General features: G+C 56.2%; 1 protein-coding gene across 5 annotated transcripts in view; it reads left to right on the top strand.

Annotated features, from left to right (window-relative positions):
- COL18A1 (collagen type XVIII alpha 1 chain) overlaps nucleotides 1–14,528 on the top strand; it is a 247,174-nt gene that overhangs the window by 187,655 nt on the left and 44,991 nt on the right. For all 5 annotated transcript variants that reach the window (XM_048870499.2, XM_048870498.2, XM_048870496.2 and 2 more), the window contains 8 exons: nucleotides 2,811–2,894; nucleotides 3,979–4,038; nucleotides 8,467–8,614; nucleotides 9,817–9,932; nucleotides 11,066–11,092; nucleotides 12,320–12,535; nucleotides 13,390–13,416; nucleotides 14,324–14,386. In XM_048870499.2, coding sequence (XP_048726456.1) covers nucleotides 2,811–2,894; nucleotides 3,979–4,038; nucleotides 8,467–8,614; nucleotides 9,817–9,932; nucleotides 11,066–11,092; nucleotides 12,320–12,535; nucleotides 13,390–13,416; nucleotides 14,324–14,386 — 741 coding nt within the window. The remainder of the gene's footprint in view (nucleotides 1–2,810; nucleotides 2,895–3,978; nucleotides 4,039–8,466; nucleotides 8,615–9,816; nucleotides 9,933–11,065; nucleotides 11,093–12,319; nucleotides 12,536–13,389; nucleotides 13,417–14,323; nucleotides 14,387–14,528) is intronic.

Genomic DNA, 14,528 nt, shown 5'->3' with positions numbered 1-14,528 from the left:
GCGGCAGGGCAGGGCTTGGCGGGACTTCTTGGGGTGTCAGGGCAGGCAGGGTGTCACTGCGGGCACGGCGGGGCATGGTGGGGTCGCATGGCAGGCAGGGCAGGGCTTCACTGTGGTTGGGACATGGTGGGGTCGCGGGCAGGGTTGGGCATGGTGGGGTGCCATGGTGGCAGGGCAGGTCCCCACTGCAGGTGGGGTGGGGTAGCAAGAAGGCTCATGTAACCAAATACATCTCTTAGTCCTCCCTGCTCCGGCCCTTACCACCCCTCGCCATCCCCGGCAGACCCCCATCCCAAAACCCCTCCCCTCCTTACCCCGATCCTGCAGCTCAGTCCCTGCATTGCAGGGGAGCACCATTGATCTCACAGCTGCAAGGCTTCCCTGCAAGGGAAAACGAGGGCCCATTTGGGGCCTTAGCAGCAACCAGGCAGCGTGGTTTCTAGTCGTCTCTTTTCAAATGGCCCGTTTGTGCAAACGAAGGGCTCACTCCTGCACCCAGACTAGGTCAGCTGGAGTTGTCCCAGTGACTTTGGTGTGTCAGAATCAGGACTTCAGATGGCATTATTGAAACATGTATTCCATAAGTGTGTGTGTGTTAAACACACACGTACAGCACGGGGCATGAGACCAGCCTGTGTAAAGAGCTCTCTGCTGTCCTTGCAGCTCTCTTACACACCATGTAGTGACATTCTGTACCTGCTCTTCACCGCAAGCCAGAGCATCTTTCATTCTCTTCATCTGTCAGATCAGAGCACTTCCATCCAGAAGAGTTGTGGGTCAGAAATAGTCACCTTGTACTGGGGTTGTGCCCTGCAGCTGGAGCTCTTTGGATAGTCATTTAATAAATGAGTTGGCAACATTTTACACTACTGTGCTGGGTGACTGTTGGTTAATTCAGCCAGCTCTGCAGTGCGTTTTGAAGACACTTATGGCCTTTCCTGAGTGGGGAGAGACAACTTCCAGAGTGAACAAAGGAGAACATATGTTATGTAATGGAGATCAATCATCTGGCAAATACTAATAAATCCTGTATAGGAGGTGTTCAGTGACTTCTTGTTTGTGGATCATCAGTCAGTATCTTCTCCTAGCGGAGACCAAGGCGTTCCGAGCTATTGTGCAGTGATGTAATTCAGCCTTGTGGCTGGAAGACAGATCGCTGAACTCTCTGCCGGGTGGGGTCTGGTGCTGGGTGATCATCCAGGAGTGGCTTTTTGGAGCAGAGTTGTTTGTCCTGAGTTGTATAAATCTGGGCTTTGCCTGTATACAGTAGTTGTTAAAACTAAATAAATGGGAAGGAAGTGTGGGTTATGTTAAGAAACACAAATGGAGGCCAGTATCAAACGAGCACTAGGATGTAGCTGTTTGTTTAGAGAGACAGGACTGAGGGAGCCTTTTTCCAGCTCTGAGGATGAAGAAATTGAAGTGAGTCAGTCCTAAGGCTCCCCGTGGCAAGCTGATGTGTGGATGCAGAGCCCTTGCGTGCTCACACCCAGCTCTGGCTGGGTAAGACAGCTCAGCTCTAGTTTGCATTGGTTTGTCCTGGCAGGTCCGGAATAACCCATGACCGGTCCAAGGCCAACGTGCCCTTCCCCCGGCCTGGTGCAGAGCGGAGTCCTGAGGGTGGGGAGGCGGGTGTTGGAGAGCGATCCCACTCTGCATTAACCCTGTGGTGGCGGATCCTTTCCTGCGGGGCTGGGCCTGGTCCCCCCACTGTGGTTGTTGCAACCTGGCCCATGGTATCACAGCACCACTCAGGGTTGGCCAGGCCACCCCTCCGCCATGCCATTAATCTGGCCCTGGCCTGGTGTGTGGAGTCCCAAGGAAGAGCCCCAACCAACCACATGGCCCTGGATAATCATTAAAGTCTGGAAGCTGAGTAAACCGTGGCCCTAAAACCGGTATGCACCCCATATCCGGTTTTTGTGGATATGAGGCAAGCCCTTAAAGTTGCATTTGATTAGCACTAAACCCTTCAGAAAATCGGCGGGACTCGGCTGTTCCTTTTTTGGAGGTTAATATGGGGCTGGCAAATTCAGAATCTGTTGTGGTGAGATGGGTCACAGCGGTGAGGAAAAATTATTTCAAGCAAGGTGAATAAATCCTTTAACTGCTTGCCAGTTACATAACAGAAGACTTTGTGGCAAATTGGATTTGTGTGCAAGCAGGCTTCATATATTCCCAGGCTAATTGTGCTTCATCACAGCAGTTTGCTGACTTCTTAAATTAGGGAGAATGCAATTCAAGAGTCAGCCACCTCATTGCATATTGTGTGCGTAGAGCATGACCCTTCCAGTGCCCATGAGAACGTGAAGAGCTGGTTCTGCTGCGGCCCACGCAGTGCAGAGAGGAGGCGGTGACTGTTCAGTGGTTGGAGAGGGTGGGCTCATTCCGTCCTTCCCCCAAAGCTTTGGCACTGAGCGTTAGTGAGAAGCGTTTGGAATTCACACCACAGAACTCCTGAGAAACGGCGCAATTAAACCCAGAAGTTGTTGGTGGGTGCAGTAGCTGTGTTGACCCTGGTTTAAGAAGTTAGCAAGCCACTGTGATTAAGCACAGGCTCTGATTCACTTACCCTGGGAATACATCAGTGCAGGAGAATGGCAATCCGATTCCCTGGACTTGATCCCAATTGAAATGGGAGCTGCGTTTGGTTGTCTTTACCGGCAATTCACACTGTGAACCTTTCCCACCAGCCAGTCAGCTAACAGGGGGATGGCCACTGCCAAGTGGCAACGGATTCTGATAACACACTCTCCCGCAAGCTACCCATGATTGTTTGCTGGTGGTGATTGCTGGTATGTGTTTTACAGGGGGTGATTGCAGATCTGAAAGTGACAGGTGATCGCCAAGCAGCTGATCTCCAGTGTGAGGAACAGGACGAGGATTCGGATGTGGTGAGTGCTGTCTGCCATGGCTCGGTGTTATAGCTGTGGTTTGCTTACACAGGGGGGTGTAGAACTTACCGTGGTTCCAGCTGTCAGCAGATTGCTTGCTGGAAGTTAATATGCAATTTACCACACAGGATCACCTTTCCGAAATGTCCAAAAAGCATGAGCCTGACCCCAACAAATCATGAGATTGGCCCCAACATGAGCTTTAAAAACATATAGGTTATGTTGTGTGGTTTTGGTCTTTGGTTGTGTGGTTTTGTGTGACATCTCTCTTCCGCCCAGGCTCCTGCCATACCAGACACAACTGCTGTTGTGAAATGGCAACACCCAAGGTGGGTGGGGAGAGCGGGCAGTGCAGTGCAGAAAGGATCTCCCATGGGCACTCATCCTTCTCTCTTTGTCGTCCCCCCAATCCCTCAACAGGTCAGATGGTAGCACAGGAGATCTGCCCCGCCCCAGTGCTTGATGGATGGGGGTTTGTCCAGGAATTTCATGGAAGACTAGACTCCAGGTGGTGGTATTGCCTCCTGCCATTGCTAATGGGGTGTGTCTTCTCCAACTGCTCCCCTGGGCGCTGAGGCTTGCCACGATGGAGGAAATAGGCTAACTAGCTACTAGTGTCAAGTGATCATTGTGAATTTTAGTTCCTAGCCAAAGCCTCCTCTGTGCACTGAACCAGGGTGAAATCCTGGCCCCAGTGATTTATTTGCAAAACTCCCATTGACTTCTATGGAGTCAGGATTTCCCCTTTTGGTTTTTTTATTGAGTCATGTTAGCGAACGGCCTGTTGCCACTGGTGGGACCAGCTGACTCTTTGGGCTTATAAGTCCTTGTTAGAATCAGCGTGGGCCCAAAGTGAATCTCAGGGCAGGCAGAAATGTGAATACTCAGCACCCAGGAGAAGGATCTCATTGCTAGGTGATCAAAGGCGGTTTGAGACGCACACTTACCACAGGAGAATGCGGGGCCTGGGTGCGAAGCAGCCAGCGCTGTCGAGTACCCTGATCAGAATGCTCAGGTATGCTGGATACGTTGTCTGCTGACCATGTCTCCCTCTCTCTCTCCCCCCTCCCTTGGAACAATGTAGGCGTCTGGAGATTTTGGAAGTGGAGTTGAAGAAAGGCCCCACCTATCAGGAAGGGAGCGGGTGAGTCTGAGGCCGTGGGCCCAAGAGCAGTCCTTTCCGGCTTGGCCTTGCTTTTCCCATCCAGGTACAGGCCCCATCAAATGGCTAAACACCACACGAGCAGGCAGAGGGACGGGGGCTCTTTCTGTGGGGCCTTCTCTGCCTCCTTCACAGTTATCCTTACTGCTGCAGTGGGCAGCAGAGAGCCGGGGGGAGTTGACAGTCATTCTGCCAATGAATGGTTGATCTTCCTAGGTTAAGACGAGTAATGGCTTGGGGTCCTGATTTCTCCCTTTCCAGCCAGCCCAGAGTGCAGGAAGTAAAAGCTTTGTTGACATAAACTTATGTTTCTTGTGCTGTGCTCCTGGGCCACAGCCTTTATCCTGTGGCTGGTCCCCCCTCTCGATCTTGTGCCATCAGTGAAACCATTGGGAAAGGTGCGAACAGCACGGTGCTTTACCCTGGATCGTGCCAGCTGTCCTGATCACGTCCCCCTGATGCACTGAGCCACAGAGCAGTTCCGTGCCTGTAAGTCAGGTTGTATCACACTTTTTAACTAGTGCATCTGGAACAAAAGCCAACTGGGAATCTGAAAACTGGCGGAGAATCGGAAGAGACTGGTAACTGAATTAGAGCTTTCCTTTGAACCAGACTCCCCGAAGGCTTGCAGTGTTAACTCCCTGGGCTAGGAATTGGCCGTCTATTCAGGCTAATGTCTAATCCCTCCCCTGCATGATACCTGCTGCTGTATGGCTGCAATAGAAAGCCCACACCTGCTGCTGTTCTCTGCGGTTGCCCCGAGCCTCCAGGCTGTTTTAGGAGTTTGTACGGATTGCAAAAACACACACCTTCTCTTAGCAGCCATCGGCCTGATCCACGGGGTTGTAATGGGAAAGCATCTGTAACGTATGTGGTACAGTTACTGTACGACCTGCCCAGGAAAGTAGGGTGTACAATTGCCTTGTCTTGCTGCCGTGGCAGCATGATTCACCCCTGAATTACCATAAAGCCCATTATGCCTTGAAATTTCAGTTCTCAAGACCAGATTTTGATTAGCACTAAACCCTTCAGAAAATCAGACCAAGAGTCCAGAGAATTGTTAAGCCTTCTCTTTCCTCCGGATGTGCATTAGCACCTGGAAATTTGCCTTTTTATCGTCACGAGTTCAGATTTCAATCCAAACAGCGTGTCCGGGTTCTGAAGGATGGGTTTGGAGGGCAGGGGGGACGATGCAGTGTGCTAACGCTTTGGAGCAGCAGAGGAGGGTGGATTTGCAAAGGACTTGGCGTTTCCTGCTCGTGGTGTGCTCTGCGGTTGAGTGTTGGCAGCGCTCGCGTTCGTCGTTTGTCAGACCTGGCTTGCGGAGCCTCTCCGACAGAACGTCCGTAACTCTGGCCCCAGTGCCGCAGCTCTCTGCCGACTCTCTCCGCGAGCGGCTCTGTGCCGACCTACCAAACCCTGCTGTTTGTATTCCCGTCGCCCTGCAGAGACAGCACAGCTGCGGGAGACAGAGCAGATTGGGTGTTGTCTCGTGCGGCCAAAGAATTGTTTAAGTTCCAATCAGTGAAAGCTGTGCCAAACTACTGCCGTTCCACAGCACCGGATGTCAGTGAAAGCTTGATTTGAGGTCAGCTGGGTTGCATGGCTTTCACTAAGGGCCTGACCTGGCCCACCGTTGCTTTACTACCGGTGGTGATGCCTGGCTTATGTGTCCCAGCTCCAGGGGGTGTGCAGGGGTGGCACAAGGAAAATCACAGCACTCTCTGGCCATGTAGGCAGAACACGTCTGAGGTGGAGATCGTGAAGAGGCAGTAATTTTGCAATTCCACAAAGCCGTTTTTAGAGGGGGCTTTGCTTGGCTGAACCTCCCTTTCCAAGCGTCCTTCCTGCAGGATCTGCCTAAAGGCAGTGAAGATATGATGACTGGAATGAGTGAAGTATTCCATTGGCGTGGCTCCTTGCTGCTGAGGGCAGTGAGGCCTTAGGCTGTGACAGGGTGCCTGGCTTCGCTACCTCAGAGGTTGGCTGGCGCACCAGGCATGCCTCACTAAGGAGATGGCACTCTGGGGAATGTTAGCTGGATGCTGGCGTACGGTAACCTCCCCCGTGGACACCGTTGTTCCAAGGAGGCCATTGCTGCTTCCCTGTAGAGCAGTGGGAGTGCTGGCGTTTTAAATACTCCCCCCACCCCCAGCTGACAGCTGGCCTCCCCTTGAGAGTACGTCCGAACAGCAGCACACCGTGGTGCAGCTAGAGGTCAGTTCCTGCCAACGACAAAGGTCTTGAGGGTACCACGTTTCTGAGGAGCGGGGCGTGAGAGAGATACTTCCCTCTCACTGAGATCCCACCCTGCCCAGGGGAGACTGCCCTCAGCTGGGAGCCAGAAGACTGAGTTCTCCTCTGACCTCTCTCGACTGGTGTTTGTGAGAGCCCTGAGCACTCAGCTGTGCATGGAGCCTTGCCTAGAAGGCAGCCGGTGGTGTTTATTCCCCCATTGTACATGTAAGCCAACTGAGAGGTTGGACAAGTAAACCGGGGTAAGGAGCTGGTATTACCTCTGCATACTGCGTTGGTGAAGCCATCACTGGAATCCCAGTTCGGTCTCCACACTTCAGAAAGGACATTGAACATTGGGGAGGGGTCAGAAAAGAGCTACAAGAATGATTCAAGGTCTGGAAAACCTGCCTAAGGGTGAGATCCTGACAGAGCTCCATCTGTTTAGTTTATCCAAGAGAAGTGAAGCAGCGACTTGCTGGTGGTTTGTATGTACCCACGTTAGGAGGAGATCTGTGATGGCCGGCAGCTCTTTAGCAGACACAAGGAGAACCAGATCAGCGGTTGGGAGCTGAAGCTGGGCAGAAATCGGGTACCCATTTTGGAAGTGAGGGAGATTCACCTGGGAAGCTTTCCCAGGGTTCTCCATCTCTGGACTCATTAAATCAAGGCTGGATGTTGTTCTAAGAGCCCTGGTCTAGCTTAGCCACCACTTACCGTGTAGGAGTCGCTGGGCGAGGGTCTCCAGCCTGTGCTCTGCAGGTCAGACTAGATGACCATCGTGGTCTCTTCTGGCCTTGCCTCTGTGACATGCACCCTGTGCGGAGGGCTGCAGAGAGGGGCAGGGAGAAGCCAGGTGTGCCCCGTGCTGGGCGGTCTCCAGCTATATACTCTGCCCCCTTTGCATGACTTAGTGGAATGAAGGGAGAAGGACAGGACAGGGAAACTGGTGGTGTGGCCTTATGCCTATGGCCTCGGGCAGAGAGCGGGTCCCGCTGGGGTTGAAAGACTGGTACATCCTACAGCCCAGCCTTTGTTTTCCCACTTCGCCGCTGATGTTTGCTCCCAGAATGCTTTGGGTGTTGAATTTGGTCTGTATGAGATGAGAACTAGGAGTGGGCCTGCTGGAAAGCTGTCTCTGGGTCTGTGAAACACCTGCAGGAATCAGTCCTGTCTGCATTGGAGAAGTCAAACGCAGGAGAAAAGGCAGGATCCTTTCCCTCCACTGGAAGTTTAGTTGAGGGGTAAGCCACAAAACAGGAACATTTCTGCAAGCTCCCCGTGAGACACGGCAAACGTGCTGTTGCCTTACATTTGAACACGGAACGCCGACGCCATCCAGTGACTGGACAGGGGTAATGGCTAGAAGTATTTCTCCTGGGCTCTCTTCCAATCCCGTGTGGTACACAGCACCGTTCTGAATTCCCTTTACACACCGACCTGATCCTGCTGTCCGTCCTCAGGCAAAACTCCCAGGGTGATCAGTTGGCACTTTGCTGGAATAAGGACAGCTGCTTCAGGGCCACCAGCAGCAGCATTTGGTACAAAGTTCAGGGGAAAACCAGGGCTGTTGGCTCACCAGGACACTCAGAGCTTTCTCCTGTCTTTAGTGCACTGTGCATATGCATTTCTGGGGCCAGAATGAGTGTCCTCATGGGTCCCCTTTTAGTGACAAATGTGGCCATCTCTTCCTTCCAAGCCTGCCCTGGCCCTGCCCGGGGGAAGGCTCTGCTGTGGGGTTTTTGTTTCTGGGTGGTGAACGCTGTGTTTTTAAACCCTCTTTACAATGCAGTGTTGCTTTGCAGCACGTATACAAATACTGACTTGGGCTGTGGAGTCTCCATCCCTGGCAATGTTTAAATCGGGGTTGGGTGTTTGCCCACAAGACCTGCTCTAGTACAAGCAGGAGTTAATTCGGAGCAGTCCTATGGCCTGGGCGATACAGGCAGTCAGACTAGACGATCACAACGGTCCCTTCTGATCTTGGGATCTCTGACTCTGTAACTCCCCATTACTCTTTGTAACCACCTCCAGTAAGCCATGAAGCAAATGCCTATTGTGCCACTGTCCAGCCTGGAAAGTCGACGGGCCTCATGGGGGGCTGGGCCGCATTGACTGATTAGGGAGTTCTTTTCTCAGGCATTCAAGCTTCTTCCCCTCTCTGGTCTTGCGCAGGGGACCCCGGCTGTGTCGCGGCTCCCGGAACCTCCCCCCGTCACGTCTCCCCCCACCGCTGAGGAGACAGTGGAGAAAGTGAGCGTGGGCTCTCAGCTGCAAACCAAGCAAATCCAAGTGGAAGGACCCCAGCAAGTTTCTACAGCAGGTAAAACTAGCATTTGCCCCTTTGCCACCCAGCCTGCAGAGATGTTAAGCAGGGGCAACAACTGCAAATGACCTGGAGCAAGTAGAAACTAGAAATGCCGCAAACTTGATTAGCTGGCTTGAGACAGGCAAGTGGAGCTACTGTTTTCTGTGGCGTCCCCGAAGCAGGGGCCCTCTGGGGGTCTGGCAGCTCATGCAGGCTGCTTGGGGGTGGTGTTCAACGTGCCAGTAGCTAAATCCCTGCAAAGTGGTTGGCTGAAGCTGTGAGCTCCCTCCATGTTACCGTGCTGATTGGTTGGGGGGCCACGAGAGCAGGTCGGGGGGTGTCCTACCCAGCACCTCTCAGATACGCCAGGCTGAGCCTCCTGGGAGGGACTTCTCCCATGGCCTACCTGCCTTGTCTGTCTGTTCTGCTACCAGTGGGGCTGGGGCTGATGCAGGGAGCTCAGCTTCCCTCTCCGTGGGGAAGCCCCAACGCTGCGCTCGTGACGTCACGCGTGGCGTGTGCTCCATTTCGCTTTCTGAGGCAGTGCGGCCTGCCTCTTTGAACACATTGGAGCCATTCACAGTTAGTGAGATTGTGCCCAACTCCATTTGAAAAATGGGACCTAGGCTCCTAAATCAGTTAGGCCCAGATTTGGAAGGGTATTCCGTTGTTGCTGCATGCAGCATTGCAAGGCCTAAGTCCTTTGTCTAGAAAGATGGAGAGGTGAACAGCCTGGGGAAAGGGATCCCCCACCGGGGGTCCCCAGCTGTTCTGCCGTCAGGGAGCTGGGGGCAGCAGCTAGCATAGGCCCTGTCTCCGTGGGTGCTCCAGGGCTGGAGCACCCACAGGAAAACAACAGTGGGTGCTTAGTACCCACCAGCAGCCCCCTTATCAGCGCCTGCCGTGGGCATGCAGGAGGCGCTGGGAGGGAGAGGAGCGAGGGCGGGCAGGGGTGGAACAGGGCGGGGACTTGTGGGAAGGGGTGGAGTGGGGGTCAAGCATCCTCTGGGAAAGGACAAAGTCAGTGCCTGTGGCAGCTGGTGCAAGCCCCATTAGTGGGGAAGTGTCGGAGAGCCCCAGACTGCCCAGCCCTCACGCCCGGGTGTCTTCAGCACAACACGCTGTCCCGCACCCCAGCCCTGCCTGAGCAGAGCGGTCAGCACTGGCCAGCCGGACCCTGCATCCTCCCTGTAACCGTATGTGGCTCTTCACTCCAGCCAGGGTTGGTCCAAAAGGTGAAAAGGGGGCCCCGGGAGAGAGAGGTGAACGTGGCCCAAAAGGGGACTCTGGAACCGGCGGGGTTCTAGCAGCCGGCAGCACCAAAGGTGACAAGGTCAGTGGTGGTACCTAGTGCTTCTCTAGCAGCTTCATCCCCGGGCTCCGAAGCACATTACGAACCTCCCCACGCCACGGCTCCCGCCTGCAGACACACCAGCGCACTCACCCCTTCCTCCTGCCTCAGTGGGAGAGTCCCTGGAGCCCCTGGCCTGCCGAGCACCCCTCGTGTGCAGTGCAGCGGTGGGGCTCAGCGGGGACAGCCTGGCTTTGATAGGGGGAACAGAGCAGAGAGCCGGTCGTGACAGTGTCCAGCTCCTGGCTGTGCAGCAGACCCGGCAGACTGGGCACTGCTGGCGAGGATCTGGCAGTGAGGGGAAGGGGCGATGACAGTAAACCAGGCAGTAAGGAAGAGCCAACGAAGAAGAGGCCAAGGGCAGGGCTATGACCTGGAACAAAGGGCAAAGGCGCGTGGCAGGGCTCGTCAGGCACAGCTGAACAGTTCCCCCTCCTGCAGCTGGTGATGCTGGGAGGCGCTTCTCACCATCTGCCCGTTCCACGGCCTTGGTCTGTGCCAGAGCAGGCAGCGAGTCCCTCCCTGCTCCCGGGCTCTGACTGCGGGCCAGCTCCCCACGTCCTTCAGGCATAGCAGGGCGCGCAGCTGGTGGGAAGCAGCCACAGCATTGGCAGGGCTAGGGCAAGAGAAGCTCTCTTCTCGAGCAAAGCAGCCCAGCCCTGCAAACGCTCGCTCTGGGCAAATCCCAGCGGCTCCCGCGAACGCATCCCCCGTGTTTAGGGGAGCAGTGTGTGTGCAGAGGCTGTCCCCATGCATTGTCAGATGAGCGTGATGGGGACAGCCATGCCTGGTGCCAACAGCCTCCAGGACCCACTGATGTCAGCAGGGTGGCAGGAGCACCCCCACGGCTGGATCGAGCCCCTTCACAACAGCTGTGCGCATGGGGGCCAAGCCGACATCCCTACCTCTCCTAGGGGTGGTAATGTCCAGGCTCCAGAGGACTGCATTGCACTGAACTCCCTTGTACGGTGCTGCTCCAGGAAGCAGCTGGCTCAGGTCTAGCCGCGTGTGCCCTGAGGGTGATGTCAGGGGAGCGCGTGCCGTGACTTGCCGGGGGTGCAGGGTAAACAAGGACACCTGTCGGTGCAATGATGCTTCACTCTTTTATTCTGCAGGGGGAAAAAGGAGACCTGGGCGTTAAGGTGAGCACGGTGACCACGGGGTGTTGTACAGAAGTGGGGTTACAGGCAGGGGGCCCATGCTCTGTACCGACAGGGGCAGATACTCTCGCTGGCTGGCGTTCTTGCTGGGTGTCAGCCCAGGCCCGTGGCATAGCCTTGGGCTGTGCTGTCCACGCTGTTCCCTTGCTGCGGAGACTGACTGGACAAGTCATGTTCCCTGTAAGGCCTGGGGGCGAGTGGTGCTGAGAGGCCAGAGCACCTGCTGGCTTCCCAGGCTCAGTGGGCCAGGAAGCCAGGCCCAGATTCGCACAGGAATCCATGGGCCCTCGTTTGCCGAGTCGGACCCTCGGAGGCAATCGCCCAGGACCAAATCCCAGGGGCCTTGCTGAGTTCTCACACATCCCTCACTCCCCTGACTTGGTCCTGGCTCGCATCTTTGCCTCCCACAAATGTGCGTGTTGAGCGAGTCCCTGTGAGACTGGCCGGCAGGCAGCCCGGGCCACAGCAGGAGAGGGAGCAGACACTGATGGCCGCTCGGGGCAGCAGGACCTGGGAGAGGAAAGCTGGGAGTGACGCCAGAGCTGGGCAGAGCACCTGTCTTTCCACCGCAGGTGCCTGGCATGCTGCTGTCTCACAACGGACCTGCTGCCCAAGCTCGCAGCTCATAACCCTCCCTGGGCATTCAGGAGCAGACTGGGTCACAGGGATCGCTGTCTGCAGCACTGGAATCGCTGGCTTGGCGTGGCCTGTGGCAGTATCCGATACCATAGTGGTGGTGATGGCATTGTCTCAGGAGCAGAGCCTGCTATGTACCAGGCCCCTTCCTGGCGTGTCCTGCTCCAAGGAGCCCTCAGGCCAAGAACAGAGGCTGGGGCAGGGAAATCAGCCAGTTCAGCCTCTGGGCGGGCTGGGAGCACTGGTGTCCAGTGTGATCGGCTGCATGTCCCAGGCTGTGGGGCTGCCTGCGTCAGCATGTGTGCGCAGACAGAGCCAAGCCAGGGAATCCCAGAGGTGAGTCGTACTTCTCCATGTGGGACTGGCTGAGGGAACTAGGTGGGCATTTTGTATCACCCCTTGGGCCCATGCTGGGCCCAGCCAGCTCCACAAGGCCAGAGTCTGGCATTTCCAGGGCACAGCATCAGTGCAGAGTGAGGGAGCAGGGAACTCTGGGGATCCTGGCCATAGGCAGTGCCTGGACTAGGCTGGGGAATGCGGCTGGTGGCTCATAATTTCCCCTTTCATCCCCAGGGAAGTGCAGGATTTGGGTATCCCGGCTTGAAGGGGCAGAAAGGGGACCCAGGTGCCCAGGGATCTCCCGGCCCCGCTGGCCCGCCTGGGCCCCCTGGCTCTATGGTGCAGCGCCTGGACGGCTCTGTGGTGGAGCAGGTCGCCGGGCCTCCAGGACCAACAGGCCCCCCAGGGCTGCCCGGGGAAGACGGCCTCCCTGGCAAGGATGGAGAGCCCGTGAGTAAACCTTCAACCCAGCCAAGCGGGGGGAGCAGGCTGAGGGTTGCTGGGCTCTCTGGGATGGGGGCCAGCAAATGCCTTCCTGCCCCAGGAGATGCCAGCGGAGTGCTATTGGGACCCTGTGGTGCGGCCTCGTCATTCTCCTCCCTGGCCCTCCCCATGCAGCCTGGCCCTTTGCATCCCGGCTATCTGCTGGGTCCTGCTGCATTGCATCTGTCCCCTGCTGCCCAGGACCCTGCCTTCCCCCCGTCTCCACCTGCTCTGTTCCTCGTTCTGTCCCCATCTCCTCTCCCTCTCCACTGGTCCCACCCGAATGGGATTAGAAAGCTCCCCTTTCTCCTTACCACTCCGTGCCCACAAGCTGCCCCCTGCCTCTGCCTATCTCCTTGCTTCCCTTTCTTGCCTCCCTCCCTGCTCCAGGCCTGCACTTCCCACCACCCCAGTTTCCTGTTGTGCCACCTGCCAGAGCTGCTGGGGCCAGCACAGACCCAGCCACCCTTGCCTGTTTGGCCTTGGAGCTGGGGGTGATCTCGGGTGCTCATCCTCCCTCCCCGATGTGCCATGGAGAGAAGAGGGGCTTCGACATATTCTGAACCAGGCTGCGCGGGTGGGGCTGCTGAGCTGGGGCAAAGTGTGGCAGTAGCCACAGAGGCCAGGCAGAGCAGGCCAGCGCCCTTGCTGGTGCTGCTGAAACCCTACCAAAGCCCCCAGGGTGCTGGGTGAGAGAGAACGGGGAGTACTCCGAGGAGCCAGGGGGCAGGGCAGGGCAGCGCAGCGCATCCCCCAGGGCGTGGCCGGGTGGTGAATATCTACCTGTCTCGTTAACACCTCTCCATCTCTGTTGACTCTAGGGTGATCCTGGTGAGGACGGGAAACCTGTAAGTGTCACCGTTTGCTTCCCCCTCGCACTGCCAGTGTGCTGGTGTACGCGTGTGCCACCTGCAGACACTCACGGGACTGGCCACAAGTACTCCTGTTCTCTTAACCCGGGATTGGCTGAGTCCCTGCCGAGTAGTGCATGCTTCCTAGTGCTCCAGGCATGCTTCGCTACAGGCCGAGCAGGGTGTTACAGGAACACTGCTTAGAATGCACCTGTGCAAAGGGCCAGCGCTCTGGGGCGTAGTCACAGGACTGGCATGTGTAAGACGTGGGGGGTCACTGTCCCGGTCTGCTCGGCACTGGGAAGGCCTCAGCTGGAGTCCTGGGTCCAGGTCTGGGTGCCACGCGTCAGGAAAGCTGTGGGCGGGTTGGAGAGAGTCCGGAGCACAGCAACAAAAATGAGAAAAGGGTTCGGAAACCCTGACCTGTGAGGAAAGCTTAAAGACCTGGGCATGTTCCGTCTTGAGAGGAGAAGACGGAGCGGGGGACCTGAGAACAGACGTCAAATACTTTAAGGGCTGTTACAAAAAGGGTGGTGGACAGTGGTTCTCCACGGCCACTGAAGGCAGGACAAGAAGTAATGGGCTTCGTCAGCAGCAGGGGAGAGAGAGCTAGAAAGTTTTTCCTAATATCTGACTCTTGGGGTAGGTAAGCTCTGGAACAGGCTTCCAAGGGGGGCTGAGGAATCCCCATCCCTGGAGGTTTTGAAGAACAGGCTGGACAAACAGCTGCATGAGATGGTCTCAGGGGTTTTCTTGGCTGCACTAGATGGCCTCTCGAGGCCCCTTCCAGTCCCGCATTGCTCTGTGTCTGTCGTGTGACAGAGAACTGCCCCCAGTGTACCCTCTGGGATGCAGTAGGCCCTTGGCTCTAGCTCCCCATCAGTCTCTTTATTTCCCTTTGCAGGGTGACGTTGGGCCCCAGGGATTCCCTGGAACTCCCGGAGAGCCTGGCCTCAAGGGGCAGAAGGTGAGTTCCTGGCACGCGGGCATGAAGGGAGGGTCTAACTGGCTCTCTCTGGCTCCAGGCGTGACCTCTTTGGAACCACCCTGTTTTGTGTGCCTAATGTGCAGTGGAGTAACAGAGAGCCCGTGTTACAAGTTCTGTTGTC

The sequence above is a fragment of the Caretta caretta genome, chromosome 11 (assembly GCF_965140235.1).
Source record: "Caretta caretta isolate rCarCar2 chromosome 11, rCarCar1.hap1, whole genome shotgun sequence".
Taxonomy (NCBI): domain Eukaryota; kingdom Metazoa; phylum Chordata; order Testudines; family Cheloniidae; genus Caretta; species Caretta caretta.
This window is presented reverse-complemented; position numbering and strand designations above follow the sequence as displayed.